The following is a 14,359-nucleotide window of genomic DNA, read 5'->3' on the forward strand; positions in this document are numbered from 1 at the left end:
ATAAGCGTAGAGAAGGATCTGTGTTCGTGCACGTGCATGAATGAAAGATCAATGAAGATCAAGCAGGGTAAGAAAAAAGGGCCAAACAGGCAGAAGCGATCGGTCGGGAAGATGAAAATGTCCCCCCAAATAAATCGGTTATCTATCTTCTTCTCTTTTGTTTTGCGTTTTCCTCCGTGAATCACCGGCAAAGACACCGGTTAAGAATGTGAATTCATTGATAAGTGAAACACGAAAGAATCTCCATAAATTAGCTAAAGAAAAGAAGCAAAACTAGCACCACAAAGTATCTACCTGTTGCCTCCGATAAACGTCTCCCAGCACCACGTTCTTATATCCTAGCGAAAGCGAACGTATTTATCTATACAACAGCAACAACTACAACACACGACGCAATATAATGGGCGATATAGTGGCTTAGGCTGGGAAGCGCAAACAGATTCCGGTAGTAATATGGCGGCTGCCCAAGTGACGCACCCAGTCACGAAAAACAAACTTAACGAACACCACACAGCATGATAGAATAAAAGAAATAACAAACAAAAAATGGGGGAAACACCTAACGCAAAACATATGATATCCTATGGGCAGTATTATGGCACAAAGCAGGAAAGGAAAAGGCCACGAAATAAACAGAAAAAGGTTGAAAATGTGGAAACCCCCAGAGGGTAGCGAAGAGCAACAAACCCCCCCCTTTCGTATCGTTCATCGCAGTGTGCTGAACAAAGAAGAGCAAATGGCTGCACACAGTAGGCGCCGGCTGCTGAAGGACGAGGGCGAAATTTGTTAACTTTTGCTTAAAACTCCCAGATTTCATATTCATTTGAATGTACATACTAATATAAATACAACAACAACAAAAACCATATACATATAACTAATTATAAAAAAATGATGAAATTTCCGCGGTAGGGTCGTCGGGATGTTAAAATGTTTCCCTCTTTCTAATTCACTCTCATTCTCTCTCTCTGTCTCTCTATCTATCGGACTCGAGTTTATGCAAGGATCGGAGACGAATTCCTTGTAAATCGGACATAGTGTTTCCCCATTGCATGGTGAGCTCCTCCTCCTTCTCCTTCCAAATGCTCCGTAGGCTAGTGAACGACAACAACAAAAAAACGAACTAACATAAGAAGACGCGCACTAATGGCGAGCTTTTGTAAAAAAAAAATGAATCGTAGAACAACCTGAAGTGAAGGTGGTAAACTCTTATCAAGGTCCCTTCTCCTTGTCTCTAACTACAAATTGCTGCTCCTAGCGAGAGCGAGAGAGAGAAACGATTTAAACCAATCGTCGAACCACAATGCCCCATTTTTGTAGCCCGTTAACCGTGAGGATCGCACAGTAGCACGTGATCGATCCCGTAGCACGAAGTTGATGCTGTGATTTCTAATCATTTTTCGGTTTTCTGTTCCAAGAGCCTTGTTCCTTGCGTCTCGTTAATCCGTTGTGCATTGTGCGCCTCTCAAAAACACGTGTTTGCGGATCACTTTGTTAGAATCAATCTTTTGCCAGCGGGGCAAACAAAACCCATTGAATCCATTAGATCCAATCTCTGAGTAACAGACAGAACCACACACTCGCTCGTGGTTTGTGGGGAAGGGGAATTGAATTGTGGCTAGTTTGTAAAGATTAGTTATGATGCGCATTGTAAAGCGAATTGCAAACTATTGAGAGAAATAAAATGAAAATCACGAAACAACTCTTGAACTTGGTTCCCTTCGTGTACCTTCGTTAGCGTAGCAACCGTTGAGCCGGGTGTTTGAGTATTAATCGTTGTTATGGTAACACGAAAGGTCTTACCAAGGATAACTCATGGAGATCGAGCAACTCCGGAATGCTCAGTTTCTGCCTTTTTCTTTCTCGACCTAAAAGGATGATCTTCGCAAGCCTGAATATTTAGATAAAAGTAATATAAATTAACAATTTTATTTCGATTTTAGACATCTCACCATGCACGCACAACGGCGTTACGTCTCATCAACCTTCGTGGACGATAGTTTGGCCGTGCTCGCCTCAACCGCACCCTCCAACCGGTAGAGCGATTTTCGTAGAAACGAGTCCGTCCCGGTGCCGCGTAATCGTTCCGCTTGTACCAGCTCCTCCCGTACCGTGTCGATCAGGGAGCGGATGAAGAGTGGATTACGATCGGCCAACCGGCACATGAACACAAAGTACGTATCGGCCGCGATGGGCAGATATTTGCGCGTGAAATTCGCCAACACCGTGCGCATCTCGTCCCGTACCATATTCGAAGGTCCGCTCGTACTGGCCACCATATCGTACACGAGCGTCGTAGCGATTCCTCGTGTCGGTTGTGAGGCACTGCACATGACCGCATGCATCACGATCGGTAGACCGAGAAGGCGCTCGAACAGCGCCACCTTGGCGTAATCGGCCGATGCAATCAGTTCTTGGAGCAACCACTGCAGCATTCGCATCACGGGCAATGCATTTGGCTTCGGAAGACAACGCTGCAACTCCACGAACGTACTGGCAACCCGGGGCATTGCATAGTTTACGAGCGCTTCATTAGTGCCGGAACCGGAAAAGAACAGCAACAGTGGTCGCACCATTTCCCGGGGAGCTTTCGAAGGAAGCTTGGCAAACTGTGGTAACCATTTGGTCAGCATATTGATCACACGATCACCAATGACGGAATCGGACTGGTACGCCATACGACTCAATACATCCATCACCCGGTGCCAGACACGTGCCATGTCCTCAACATAATCCGCCGCCAGCTGTCGATCGGTGAGCACCGACACCGGGAGAAAGTACTGCTGAAAGGCAAGATGATAGAGACAGCTCGGATTCGATCGTATGTAAAACGCTTGATCGCACTCCTTCAGTGCAAGCACCAGCACCGAGAGGATCCGTTGCCGCACAATTCCCGTCGGTTCCGGAATCCAACGATCAAAGTGCTGGAACAGATGGTGCAAGCGCATTTTCAACTGTAGCTGCTCGTTGCCATCGTGTGTCTCGCGGAACCGTTTACCGATGTAGCGTAGAAACAGGTGCATCGGTACAGCATCCGTCTCCAGTAGATCGTACTCGGGAATGTCACACAACGCTCGGAACTCATCCAACCGATAGACGGCACGCGTTAGGTCACGCAACTCCTGGGCACCGTAGTACAGTGCCAGCTTAAGCCAAAGGCGTACGATCACACGTTCGTCCAGCTCTTGCGCCCTACTGCTCGTGACGATCTCCTTCAAGTAATCGAGCAGCTGCTGCGAATCGGCCGTCGAATTTCCGGTGAAGGTGTTGAAAAGAGCCTGAAAGCCCCACGTCTCCCCTGGATCACCATCCGTTTTTGCGTTCAACGTCAACTGTGCCGCCAATCGGGCGATGCTACTGGGCGCTGGATCGGATTTCATAAACTGTTCCTTCACAAACGGAAACACGTGCTTCATGACCGCTTCCGTGAGGGCACGGTTTGAGCTGTGTGATGCTGTTTGTACCATTGCAGACGTAATCGCTGGGGGGGGAGATAAGAAGAGAGTTTAGAGAGGACATGTGTTTAGCGTTAGTGGCCACAACATACCATCCAACAGTCGATGCCAGCCAGTGCCCGGTCCATGCAGGTATCTTGTAAGCCAAGCATCGATCAACGAGAGTTCTCCTCGCTCGAACGATCCTCGTGATGCTGCCTTCTCAAACAATAGCTGCACTCCCTCCGCAATGGCCGACATAGCGGGCAGTAACCGTTGGCCATACTTCTGGTGTGCTTCCTCAAAGTTTCGCATCAATTCGACCACATGGCCCGTCTTATCGAAGCTCGGTGCTCCACTAAACAGCACCAGAAGTGCCATGTGTGCCTGCGTTGCCATCGCGATCCTCCGTATGGCCACATCAACCGGTTGTTTCATGGCACCGCCACCGCCATCGAACGGTACCATTTGCATGTGGCGTGAGACACGCGGATAGTCTTCCGGATAACCGGTGGCCACGGTCATGGTTGTGAGCATCAGACCCAGATTGTAGATCGCTTGTTCCGTCATGTTGACGTACTTGTTCGGGGCCAACTTGACAAACACCCGGTTAAAAATGATTTGCACTTTCTTTTTGTTCGTTTCCCTCGTAAAGTGCCTTATAACAAAGGCCAACATCATCAGAAACATCCGAAAACTGTTAACGCGCCGTGCATCGAGGCCTGTGCGGAGTGTTGCTTGCTCCTCGGATGCAGTCACCAGTTCCTGGGCTTGTTCGATGAAACCGGCGATCGATTGGCTCACGCAACCACCGCTAGTGATCGAGTCCGTTTTTAGTAGAAAAGGTGAATTGAGGCGCGCACTAAAGTACGCCCAAAGGGCGATGATCGGTTCATGGCGCACCGGACCGGACTTTCCCGAGATGATGGGACACAGGAGCACCAGAATGACGCGCATTTGCTCCTCACGGCAATCGGCCTTTAATACCTCGTTCAGCAACTCATCGGCGAACGTTTGAGCGGAATCGGCGGACAGTGTCGGAACATCGGCCACCAGCAGACCGGCCAACCCGTTCATCAACCACAACTTCAACAGATAGCCATCCGTTCGTCCGTTCAGTACCGTGGGAATGCATTCGTCCATGCAAGTCCAGAACTGAAGCTGTCCATTGCTACGTTCCGCTAGTGACATCAAACCGAGCCACATGGATCGAAGGCAACCGCATTGAAAAGGACACTCATCAACGAGACTATCGACCGTGTTGATGCGGAACAGTTGAAACACGAGTTCCAGCAGATCGACCATCATGTCGCGAAACAGAGCCCGGAACGTAACGTGAATTGATCGTCGTTTTCGGCGGCTCTTGGCCGCTTCCGACGAGGAGGATGGTTCGCAGGATTCCTCGGCTGCTGCTGCTTCGCTGGCCAACAGCAACACCAACCAACGCCACTCGAGCCCGGCATGGTACAGCTCGTACCCTTCACTCTCCTGATCGTGCACGCTATTGCGGCCGTACTTGAACAGCGGGTCCACCAGTCGTGGCATACAGTTGCTAAGCAACGAAACGGCTTCGTTCAACTTCTCGCCCCTCATGCTAGCGGCTGTGTCGACGGCTAGACGTAGGAATCGTGTGACCTCTTGCCGTTGGGTACGAGCATTTCGTGCCGTCAACTCGTAGCTGAACTTGAGCGCGGTTAACCGATCGTGCACCATTTTGCAGAGGTCGTACAGCAGCGTATCGTACAGCTCGCACAGCTCCACATCGAACAACACAAAAATTCCACCATCATCCGGGATCGTGGGCGCTGGCGCGCTACAAAGCGATCTTCCGGCATCGCGTGCAAAGGCCGTGCAGCGATTTGTCTGGCATTCGAACATAGCCACACCGGGGAGAGCTAAAATATGAGATCAGAAATGTACAATTTACCAATTTAAACACTTTAAAATTATCTTCTCACTTCTCCGTTGAATTCCCGCGCAATTTTATTGACTGATCGGGGAATGTTGGAAAGTCACGCCGAGTCCAAATGCTACGCTGTAAACAATGTTTTGACGAAAATGGCTCTTTTGATCAAAAAGCCGGCGACACACGAAGCGCAAACACAAAATAGAAGCCAATAAGCAGAAGCCAGCGACAGACGAAGCTTAAACTATAGCGGTAATATTAGGTTGGCCAATAAGTCTTGTCGTATTTGCAATGCAATAGATGGGTTGGAGTCGTCTTTCTCCACCGTTTTAAATCACATTACGTCATATCATATCATATTGTTTTAAGTGACATTTGATGTATCATTTAGGTGCTTATTCTGTAACTTGCGATTACGATGGCCTCTAGGCGATGATTCATTCGGGTCATTTTGTGTTCATTTGGTGTTCACGATCGCCTGCATGTCGAGTGCATTTTTGTGGTCGACAGCTGGCGTTCTGTTTACATCGAGCATCGAGCATCTGAAAAACAGTTATAGCGTCCAGATTGTGCATCAATAAGTTCTTTCTGCTAATCGTATACTATTATAACAAAGGTTAAGTCGTTTTTGATACAGAAAAATCAACTTAATTCACAGTTTTTTTACTTCAAACTGTCATTTTGAATTGTTTATTGTTTTCGAAACGTTTCGAAACAACGAGTTGAAGTTTCGAAATTCGCATGAATCATCGAACGCCTGAGGCCATCGTAATCGCAAGTTACAGAATAAGCACCTTAATCAAAACAAAACAGAATTTGGAGAAGTGGGCAAAGGTGCTTATTCTGTAACTTGCGATTACGATGGCCTCATGCGTTCGATGATTCATGCGAATTTCGAAACTTCAACTCGTTGTTTCGAAACGTTTCGAAAACAATAAACAATTCAAAATGACAGTTTGAAGTAAAAAAACTGTGAATTAACTTGATTTTTCTGTATCAAAAACGACTTAACCTATGTAATAATAGTATACGATTAGCAGAAAGAAATTATTGAAGCACAATCAGGACGCTATAACTGTTTTTCAGATGCTCGATGCTCGATGCAAACAGAACGCCAGCTGTCGACCACAAAAATGCACTCGACATGCAGGCGATCGTGAACACCAAAATGAACACAAAATGAACCAAATGAATCATCGCTTAGAGGCCATCGTAATCGCAAGTTACAGAATAAGCACCAAAGATTTAGGTGCTTATTCTGTAACTTTCGATTACGATGGCCTCAGGCGTTCGATTCATTTGGTTCATTTTGTGTTCATTTGGTGTTCACGATCGCCTGCATGTCGAGTGCATTTTTGTGGTCGACAGCTGGCGTTCTGTTTGCATCGAGCATCGAGCATCTGAAAAACAGTTATAGCGTCCTGATTGTGCATCAATAATTTCTTTCTGCTAATCGTATACTATTATTACAAAGGTTAAGTCGTTTTTATACCGAAAAAAACAAGTTAATTAACAGTTTTTTTACTTCAAACTGTCATTTTGAATTGTTTATTGTTTTCGAAACGTTTCGAAATTCGCATGAATCCACTCAATTTTTTTCCTAAAAAAAGACGAGTAATTGAGTTTCAACTGAATGCTTTCAGCTCCATGTGTTAAAAACAGTTACGAATTAAACTAGCATGAGTTTGTTTTGTTTGGTCTAGCCGTTTTTTTAAATCCAAGAAAACTAAAAAAAAGGGTGCGAAATATTAGGTTGGGTAATAAGTCTTTTCGTATTTTGAGTAAAACTTCAAAGGGATATATTTTTAGTTTTGAGCAACTTTATTCAACCAAATATTATCCATTTTGGTTAACCACCTTTTGCCATTTCTCGGCCAAAGACATAATTCCTTTAGTGTAAAAACTCCGTGGTTTATCGTTAAAAAACTGTGACACGAGGTTTTCTCATGCTTCTCTTGAAGGTAGCGGTACTCCACTAAGGGAGTTTTGCATAGAACCAAACAAGTGGTAATCCGATGGTGCAAGGTCTAGCCTATATGGAGGATGCATCAAAACTTCCCAGCCAAGCACTCCCAGTTTTTCCGAGTCATCAAAGATGTGTGTTGTCTAGCGTTGTCATGGTGGAAGACGAAGGCCTTTCTGTTGACCAATTCTGGCCGTTTTTCTTCGATTGCTTGCTTCAATCTCATCAATTGGTCACAGTAAAGTCTAGAATTAATAGTTTGACCATTCTAGAGTAGCTCATAATGATTGATTCCTCTCCAATCTCACCCAACGCAGAGCATAACCTTCCGCGGCGTCTTCCTGGCTTTGGAACTGTTTGTGTAGCTTCTGCATTCTTGCACCATGATCGTTTTCGCACTTTATTTTCGTATTTGATCCACTTTTCATGTCCTGTAACCATTCGCTTCAGAAACGGTTCAATTTCATTCCGTTTCAGCAAAGAATCGCAGATGTTAATTCGGTCCAATAAACTTTTCGCTGACAATTCATGCGATATCCAAAAATCGTGCTTTTTTTTAACCCACCCTTTTTTAAATGGCTCAAAACGGTTTTATAGTGAAGGTTTAGTTCCTTAGCGATGTAATGGCTGCTTATGTGACGATCCTGGTCTATCCTTTCAATAATTTCATCGACTTTAGCAACGATAGGTCGGCCAGAGCGAGGTGCATCTTTGACATCAAAATTTTCAGAACGGAATCGCGCGAACCATCGTTATGCTACACGAACTGATTCAGCATCGTCCCCCTAAACATCACAAATTTAATTGGAGGCTTGCGTGGCATTTTTCCCTTTTTTGTAGAACATTTTCAAAATATAGCGAATTTCTTCACTATTTTCACTCATCTTTGAACAGCTATAACTTTTTGGCCACTGCTCCAAATTCTGTTATGTTTTGATTAAAAGATACATCAAATGTCCCTTAAAACAACGTGGTATGATACGACATAATGTGATTTATAACGGTGGAGATAGACGACTCCAAAGCCATCTATTGCCAAAATACGAAAAGACTTATTACCCAACCTAATATTAGGAGCGCAACTAAGTTCTCGCTGTTTCTCAATAGATGGCTTCAGCAGTAGGTGTTGGTCGATTTTGACATATCCAAAACGTCATAAACGAGGCTGTGACATGTGGTAAACAAACCGCTTTGACACATGAGTGATTTCATTGTGGCGTCATAGAATTCTCGTTGTGTGAAAATGTCTGAATTTGCGCCAAATAATCGTCATTTGCGGGAAGTGCTGCTTTTTTTATATAATTCGGATTAGGAGTTACCCGCGGAGTTTCTAAGCGATTGCATGCGTTGGGAATGATTCAAAAGCAAGGAACTTAAAGCAAGTGATTAGGCCGGAATACACGAAGCGTAAACTCTCGTATAAACTCAGAATGTAATGCCAAAAAGTTTACATTTGCCGTTTACACGGTGTAAAAAAGATTATAGGTCCACGGAGCATAAATCCTAGCGTAAACCCTGTTTGCAAGCGATTTGCCTCTCTATATTTCCTGTTTGTGGTTTGCATTAATAGTGAGTGATCATTACTAGCGTTTTTAATCTTTTTCTTCGGAAAAAAGATCCTATTTTTCTCACAAAAGTCGATAAAAGTTCAGTGTAATTCGGATTACGCGTCTCAACCCGGTCATGTAAACATGTTCAAGTGTAAATTAATTTTATATTTACGCTTGAGTTTACGCTTCATGTATCCCCGGCTATTCTACTGCATGACAACGCTCGGCCTCATGTTGCCAAACCCGTCAAAACCTACTTAGAAACGCTCAACCGCCATATTCCCCAGATATTGCGCCGTCCGACTATTACTTGTTCCGTTCGATGGCACACGGTCTGGCTGATCAGCAGTTCCGCTCATATGAAGACATCGAAAAATGGCTCAATTCGTGGATAGCCTCTAAAGACGAGCACTTTTATCGCAACGGCATTCGAGCTCTGCCAGAAATATGGGAAAAAGTTGTAACCAGCGATGGGAAATACTTTGAATGATGTATATGTAAGTGTTTATTGACAGTGAAGATGCATTTTAATAAAAAAAAACAGCGAGAACTTAGTTGCGCACCTAATACAAATAGCGAGACCTCATGTTAAATTCAAATTTTGCACCCATTTGAAAGAACTTTGTTTCGGTTTTCAGGACTGTGAAAGTGGAGTCTAAGGTGCTTATTCTCCCAGTCGTTACGCCTATAGTCGTGACGACTGTAGGGTTCGTCGATTGTTTGCTCGATTTTCGAAACTTCAACTCGTTGTTTCGAATAGTTTCGAAATCAATAAACAATCCAAAATGACGGTTGGCCTTTCCTGGAGCCTGGCTCGTAGTGCACCGTCGCTGCTAAGTCTTTGTTGCTTCGCATCAGATCAATAAGCAGCTGAAATAGCCGTTGATTTGTTTTTTTGTTTGACATTGTCCAAATCTTAAGATATCTTAACTGTAAATTAACTTTATTTTATCTGTATCACATACGACTTACCCTTTTTAATAAAGTTGCGTCTAAACGAGCGCGAATGTTCAGCGAATGGTTCGCGACGACCAGACGAATGTGTGTATTTTTACGTCATCCGCATACAAGTGCGCGAAAACTTGATCGCGAACACTTGATCGCGTCCGTGTAGGGACAGAAAGCATCGCGAACGAACGAACACTGCTGTCAAAGCTATCATTTCATATAAAAAAGGCCCTCTGGCAGAGCTCTGTCGAAGAGCACACGTCTTCGCAAAGACTTTTGCTCAGAGTGAGCAAAAATCGTCGCGATGCATTCGTTTGTCGTGTAGAAGCAATATAATAGTATACGAATAGCAGGAAGAAATTATGGATCTACAATCAGGGCGTTATAGACCTTTTTCAGATCAAACCGTTCAGATCGATGCTCGATGTAAACAAAACGCCTGCTGTCGATCACAAAAATGGGTAAAACGGGTCGACTGCCCCCGTGAACTCTCCGCTTAACTGTCATTGTGGGATTTCGCCAGTATAAATTGGCAACCATTTTAGCAGGGTTGTCGATTTCCTACCTAGCCAATGCGCCTGAAAGAGAAAGGCCAACCTTTGAAAGAAAGGCACAGCTATAGGTTACTAAGGCGAATTGAAAGTAGAGGCGATTTCGTTTTGAAAGTTCAAATTTCAAACTAACGGACATGCAACCACGCGCACGACTTATAAATTGTCGAGATCAAGCCAGCTTTTGTCCTTATGCTCAGCGTGTGGTTTCTGTCCACACTGAGCTGACCTTTAGACACCTCCGTTATCGTTTTGGAGATGTACCGCCCCAGTCAAACTCCGCACCTGGCAATGTCCATGACCTGGAGCCTGAAAATGCTGTCCAGATGTCTTAGGTGTCGCGGAGCGGTCGGTGCTGGGCAGCCAGCCGGCCAGCAGCGGACGCGCCACGAGTGCGCGTCGCCGCCGGCTACGGCCGCTAGCAACCGGCCCGCCGTGTGCGACGACATGGCTGAACGCTGAGCGAGAAACCATGGTGCATTGGGCGCACGCGCCAACCGCTGATTCGACGAGAGGCAAATAAACAACGTTATCTGGAGGGGCTATCACCGCGACCGCCCAGATGGCGTTGTATTGTTTAACAACAAACCGGCCATGTTGCCTCGGGACGGCATAGCAGAATATAACTATCTCTTTCACTCTATTGACTTACGCATGCGCCATGCTGTTCTTGTATTTTTATCGTTTCGTACGTTTGACAGGAAACAGCTGGTCGATAAGTATGCTCTTTCTCTTTCGTTCATAGTTGCCTCTCTTTCTATCTTTTTGAATTTTATCGTTTTCATGACGTTTATAAAGGTGGGTTAAAAGCTGGGCGTTAATTAAAATGAATTTCACCCGGGAAAATGAAACATAAACGATAAAAAAGTTCACGGGGGCAGTCGACCCGTTTTACCCAAAAATGCACACGACAGTAGTCGTAGATGAACACCAAAATGAACACAAACATAAACCAAATGAATTACGCCTAGAGACTGCAGGCCTAACGACTGGGAAAATAAGCACCATAGTATTGCTTTTGCCCGTTTAAATGATTCATACTCTTTGTTTTTAACAAACGAGCGAGTGATCGGTCACATACGGGGATCCTTGAGGCACCATTTCCAGCGAGCATCATCATTCTTACTCCTCAAAGCGAAACAGCATCTCCGATTGCAACCAAAACATACAACTGTCAGTGCAACAGTGCCTGTCAAGTTTTTTCATTCATTTTTTTAATCTTCGCAAGGGATTTTGTTCGGGATGACTTCACCTGTTTAATTGACACATCTTGGTGCGGAAGCAAAAAAACACGTTTTCTGGACAACTGAAAACTCTACCACAAACGATTCGTATAATTTCAGGATGACTTCACCTGGGTCCTATACACGCTTTGGGCTACATCAAAGTGTCTATAGAAAACAGGTGAAGTCATACCGAACAAAATCGCTCGCGACGATTAGAAAAATGAATGAAAAAAACTGACAGTTCGTGCCTTTGTTTTGGTTGCGTTGTAGACGCTGTATTCGCTTTGCGAAGTAAAAAATCCAAGTTCGAGTTCAAGGCACTGTTCGCACAAGTGCGAAACGAGCGCAAAAGAGCGCGCTCACTTGCACTCACAGCAAAAAAAGCGAAAAGGAGCGAATGAGCCTACTCCGCAATCAACTGAGCGCTCGCTCTTTTTTTAGGTGTTCGGAATAAGCGAGGTACCTCTCTCGCTCTTTATCCAACACTAATCGTACGACCAAGATCTGAGCATCCTATATCAAATTTTACTACGGCTCGTGCTCCGCTCTTTTCAGTGAGTCGAGGAGCGCGCTCCGCTCACTAAAAAGAGCCCAGCTACCCAACACTATGTACGATGCATTTGTACTTAATGTTCGGGAGCTTTTCAATTTTGCCGAAACCGACTTCATCGTCCTGATCGTCAACTTCATCGACGATCGTCCTGATCGTCCTATCTCTTACGTCGACACGAAACGTCTAAAAAAGCCTCCTTATTTAAGTGCTATCTGTTGATATAGCGTTATTACCCAGCGTCCACACTGTCTAGAATTTAGTGATAATGTATGTAGCCCAAAGTGTCTATAGGAAACAGGTAAAGTCATAGCAATTTGACATAAAGCACCAAACGTCAAATAACTAACAGCTGTTTACGTTCATCACCAACCAGCGTGCGTTTGATTCCGGAAAAGTTCAATGGTTTTATCAGGCATATTATGTACTTTTGCCTGTTTAAATGATACATTGCCTAATTTTAGATCAAACGAGCAGTGCCTTGAACTCGAACTTGGATTTTTTACTTCGCAAAGCGAATACAGCGTCTACAACGCAACCAAAACAAAGGCACGAACTGTCAGTTTTTTTCATTCATTTTTCTAATCGTCGCGAGCGATTTTGTTCGGTATGACTTCACCTGTTTTCTATAGACACTTTGATGTAGCCCAAAGCGTGTATAGGACCCAGGTGAAGTCATCCTGAAATTATACGAATCGTTTGTGGTAGAGTTTTCAGTTGTCCAGAAAACGTGTTTTTTTGCTTCCGCACCAAGATGTGTCAATTAAACAGGTGAAGTCATCCCGAACAAAATCCCTTGCGAAGATTAAAAAAATGAATGAAAAAACTTGACAGGCACTGTTGCACTGACAGTTGTATGTTTTGGTTGCAATCGGAGATGCTGTTTCGCTTTGAGGAGTAAGAATGATGATGCTCGCTGGAAATGGTGCCTCAAGGATCCCCGTATGTGACCGATCACTCGCTCGTTTGTTAAAAACAAAGAGTATGAATCATTTAAACGGGCAAAAGCAATACTATGGTGCTTATTTTCCCAGTCGTTAGGCCTGCAGTCGGTAAAACGGGTCGACTGCCCCCGTGAACTTTTTTATCGTTTATGTTTCATTTTCCCGGGTGAAATTCATTTTAATTAACGCCCAGCTTTTAACCCACCTTTATAAACGTCATGAAAACGATAAAATTCAAAAAGATAGAAAGAGAGGCAACTATGAACGAAAGAGAAAGAGCATACTTATCGACCAGCTGTTTCCTGTCAAACGTACGAAACGATAAAAATACAAGAACAGCATGGCGCATGCGTAAGTCAATAGAGTGAAAGAGATAGTTATATTCTGCTATGCCGTCCCGAGGCAACATGGCCGGTTTGTTGTTAAACAATACAACGCCATCTGGGCGGTCACGGTGATAGCCCCTCCAGATAACGTTGTTTATTTGCCTCTCGTCGAATCAGCGGTTGGCGCGTGCGCCCAATGCACCATGGTTTCTCGCTCAGCGTTCAGCCATGTCGTCGCACACGGCGGGCCGGTTGCTAGCGGCCGTAGCCGGCGGCGACGCGCACTCGTGGCGCGTCCGCTGCTGGCCGGCTGGCTGCCCAGCACCGACCGCTCCGCGACACCTAAGACATCTGGACAGCATTTTCAGGCTCCAGGTCATGGACATTGCCAGGTGCGGAGTTTGACTGGGGCGGTACATCTCCAAAACGATAACGGAGGTGTCTAAAGGTCAGCTCAGTGTGGACAGAAACCACACGCTGAGCATAAGGACAAAAGCTGGCTTGATCTCGACAATTTATAAGTCGTGCGCGTGGTTGCATGTCCGTTAGTTTGAAATTTGAACTTTCAAAACGAAATCGCCTCTACTTTCAATTCGCCTTAGTAACCTATAGCTGTGCCTTTCTTTCAAAGGTTGGCCTTTCTCTTTCAGGCGCATTGGCTAGGTAGGAAATCGACAACCCTGCTAAAATGGTTGCCAATTTATACTGGCGAAATCCCACAATGACAGTTAAGCGGAGAGTTCACGGGGGCAGTCGACCCGTTTTACCCATTTTTGTGATCGACAGCAGGCGTTTTGTTTACATCGAGCATCGATCTGAACGGTTTGATCTGAAAAAGGTCTATAACGCCCTGATTGTAGATCCATAATTTCTTCCTGCTATTCGTATACTATTATATTGCTTCTACACGACAAACGAATGCATCGCGACGATTTTTGCTCACTCTGAGCAAAAGTCTTTG

The 14,359-nt window shown here is 44.9% G+C and overlaps 1 protein-coding gene across 1 annotated transcript; it reads right to left on the reverse strand.

Moving 5' to 3' along the window:
• Positions 1-1,944: 1,944 nt before the first annotated feature.
• On the reverse strand, positions 1,945-5,456 carry LOC126574711 (protein MMS22-like). Its single transcript, XM_050235057.1, has 3 exons — positions 5,393-5,456; positions 3,548-5,329; positions 1,945-3,481 (listed from the first exon to the last, which is right to left on the reverse strand). The coding sequence occupies exons 2-3, from the start codon at positions 5,310-5,312 to the stop codon at positions 1,971-1,973; spliced, it is 3,276 nt and encodes a 1,091-aa protein (XP_050091014.1). The 5' UTR covers positions 5,313-5,329; positions 5,393-5,456; the 3' UTR covers positions 1,945-1,970.
• Positions 5,457-14,359: the final 8,903 nt, after the last annotated feature.

This window comes from Anopheles aquasalis, chromosome 3 (assembly GCF_943734665.1).
Source record: "Anopheles aquasalis chromosome 3, idAnoAquaMG_Q_19, whole genome shotgun sequence".
NCBI classification, from domain to species: Eukaryota; Metazoa; Arthropoda; class Insecta; order Diptera; family Culicidae; genus Anopheles; species Anopheles aquasalis.

Bases quoted from the DNA above. Each gene is read 5' to 3' on its own strand.
- LOC126574711 (XM_050235057.1), bottom strand. From the start codon at position 5,312: ATGTTCGAATGCCAGACAAATCGCTGCACGGCCTTTGCACGCGATGCC. The intron at 3,482-3,547 runs GTATGTTGTGGC...CTCCCCCCCCAG, and splicing joins CTGGCATCGACTGTTGGATG to CGATTACGTCTGCAATGGTA.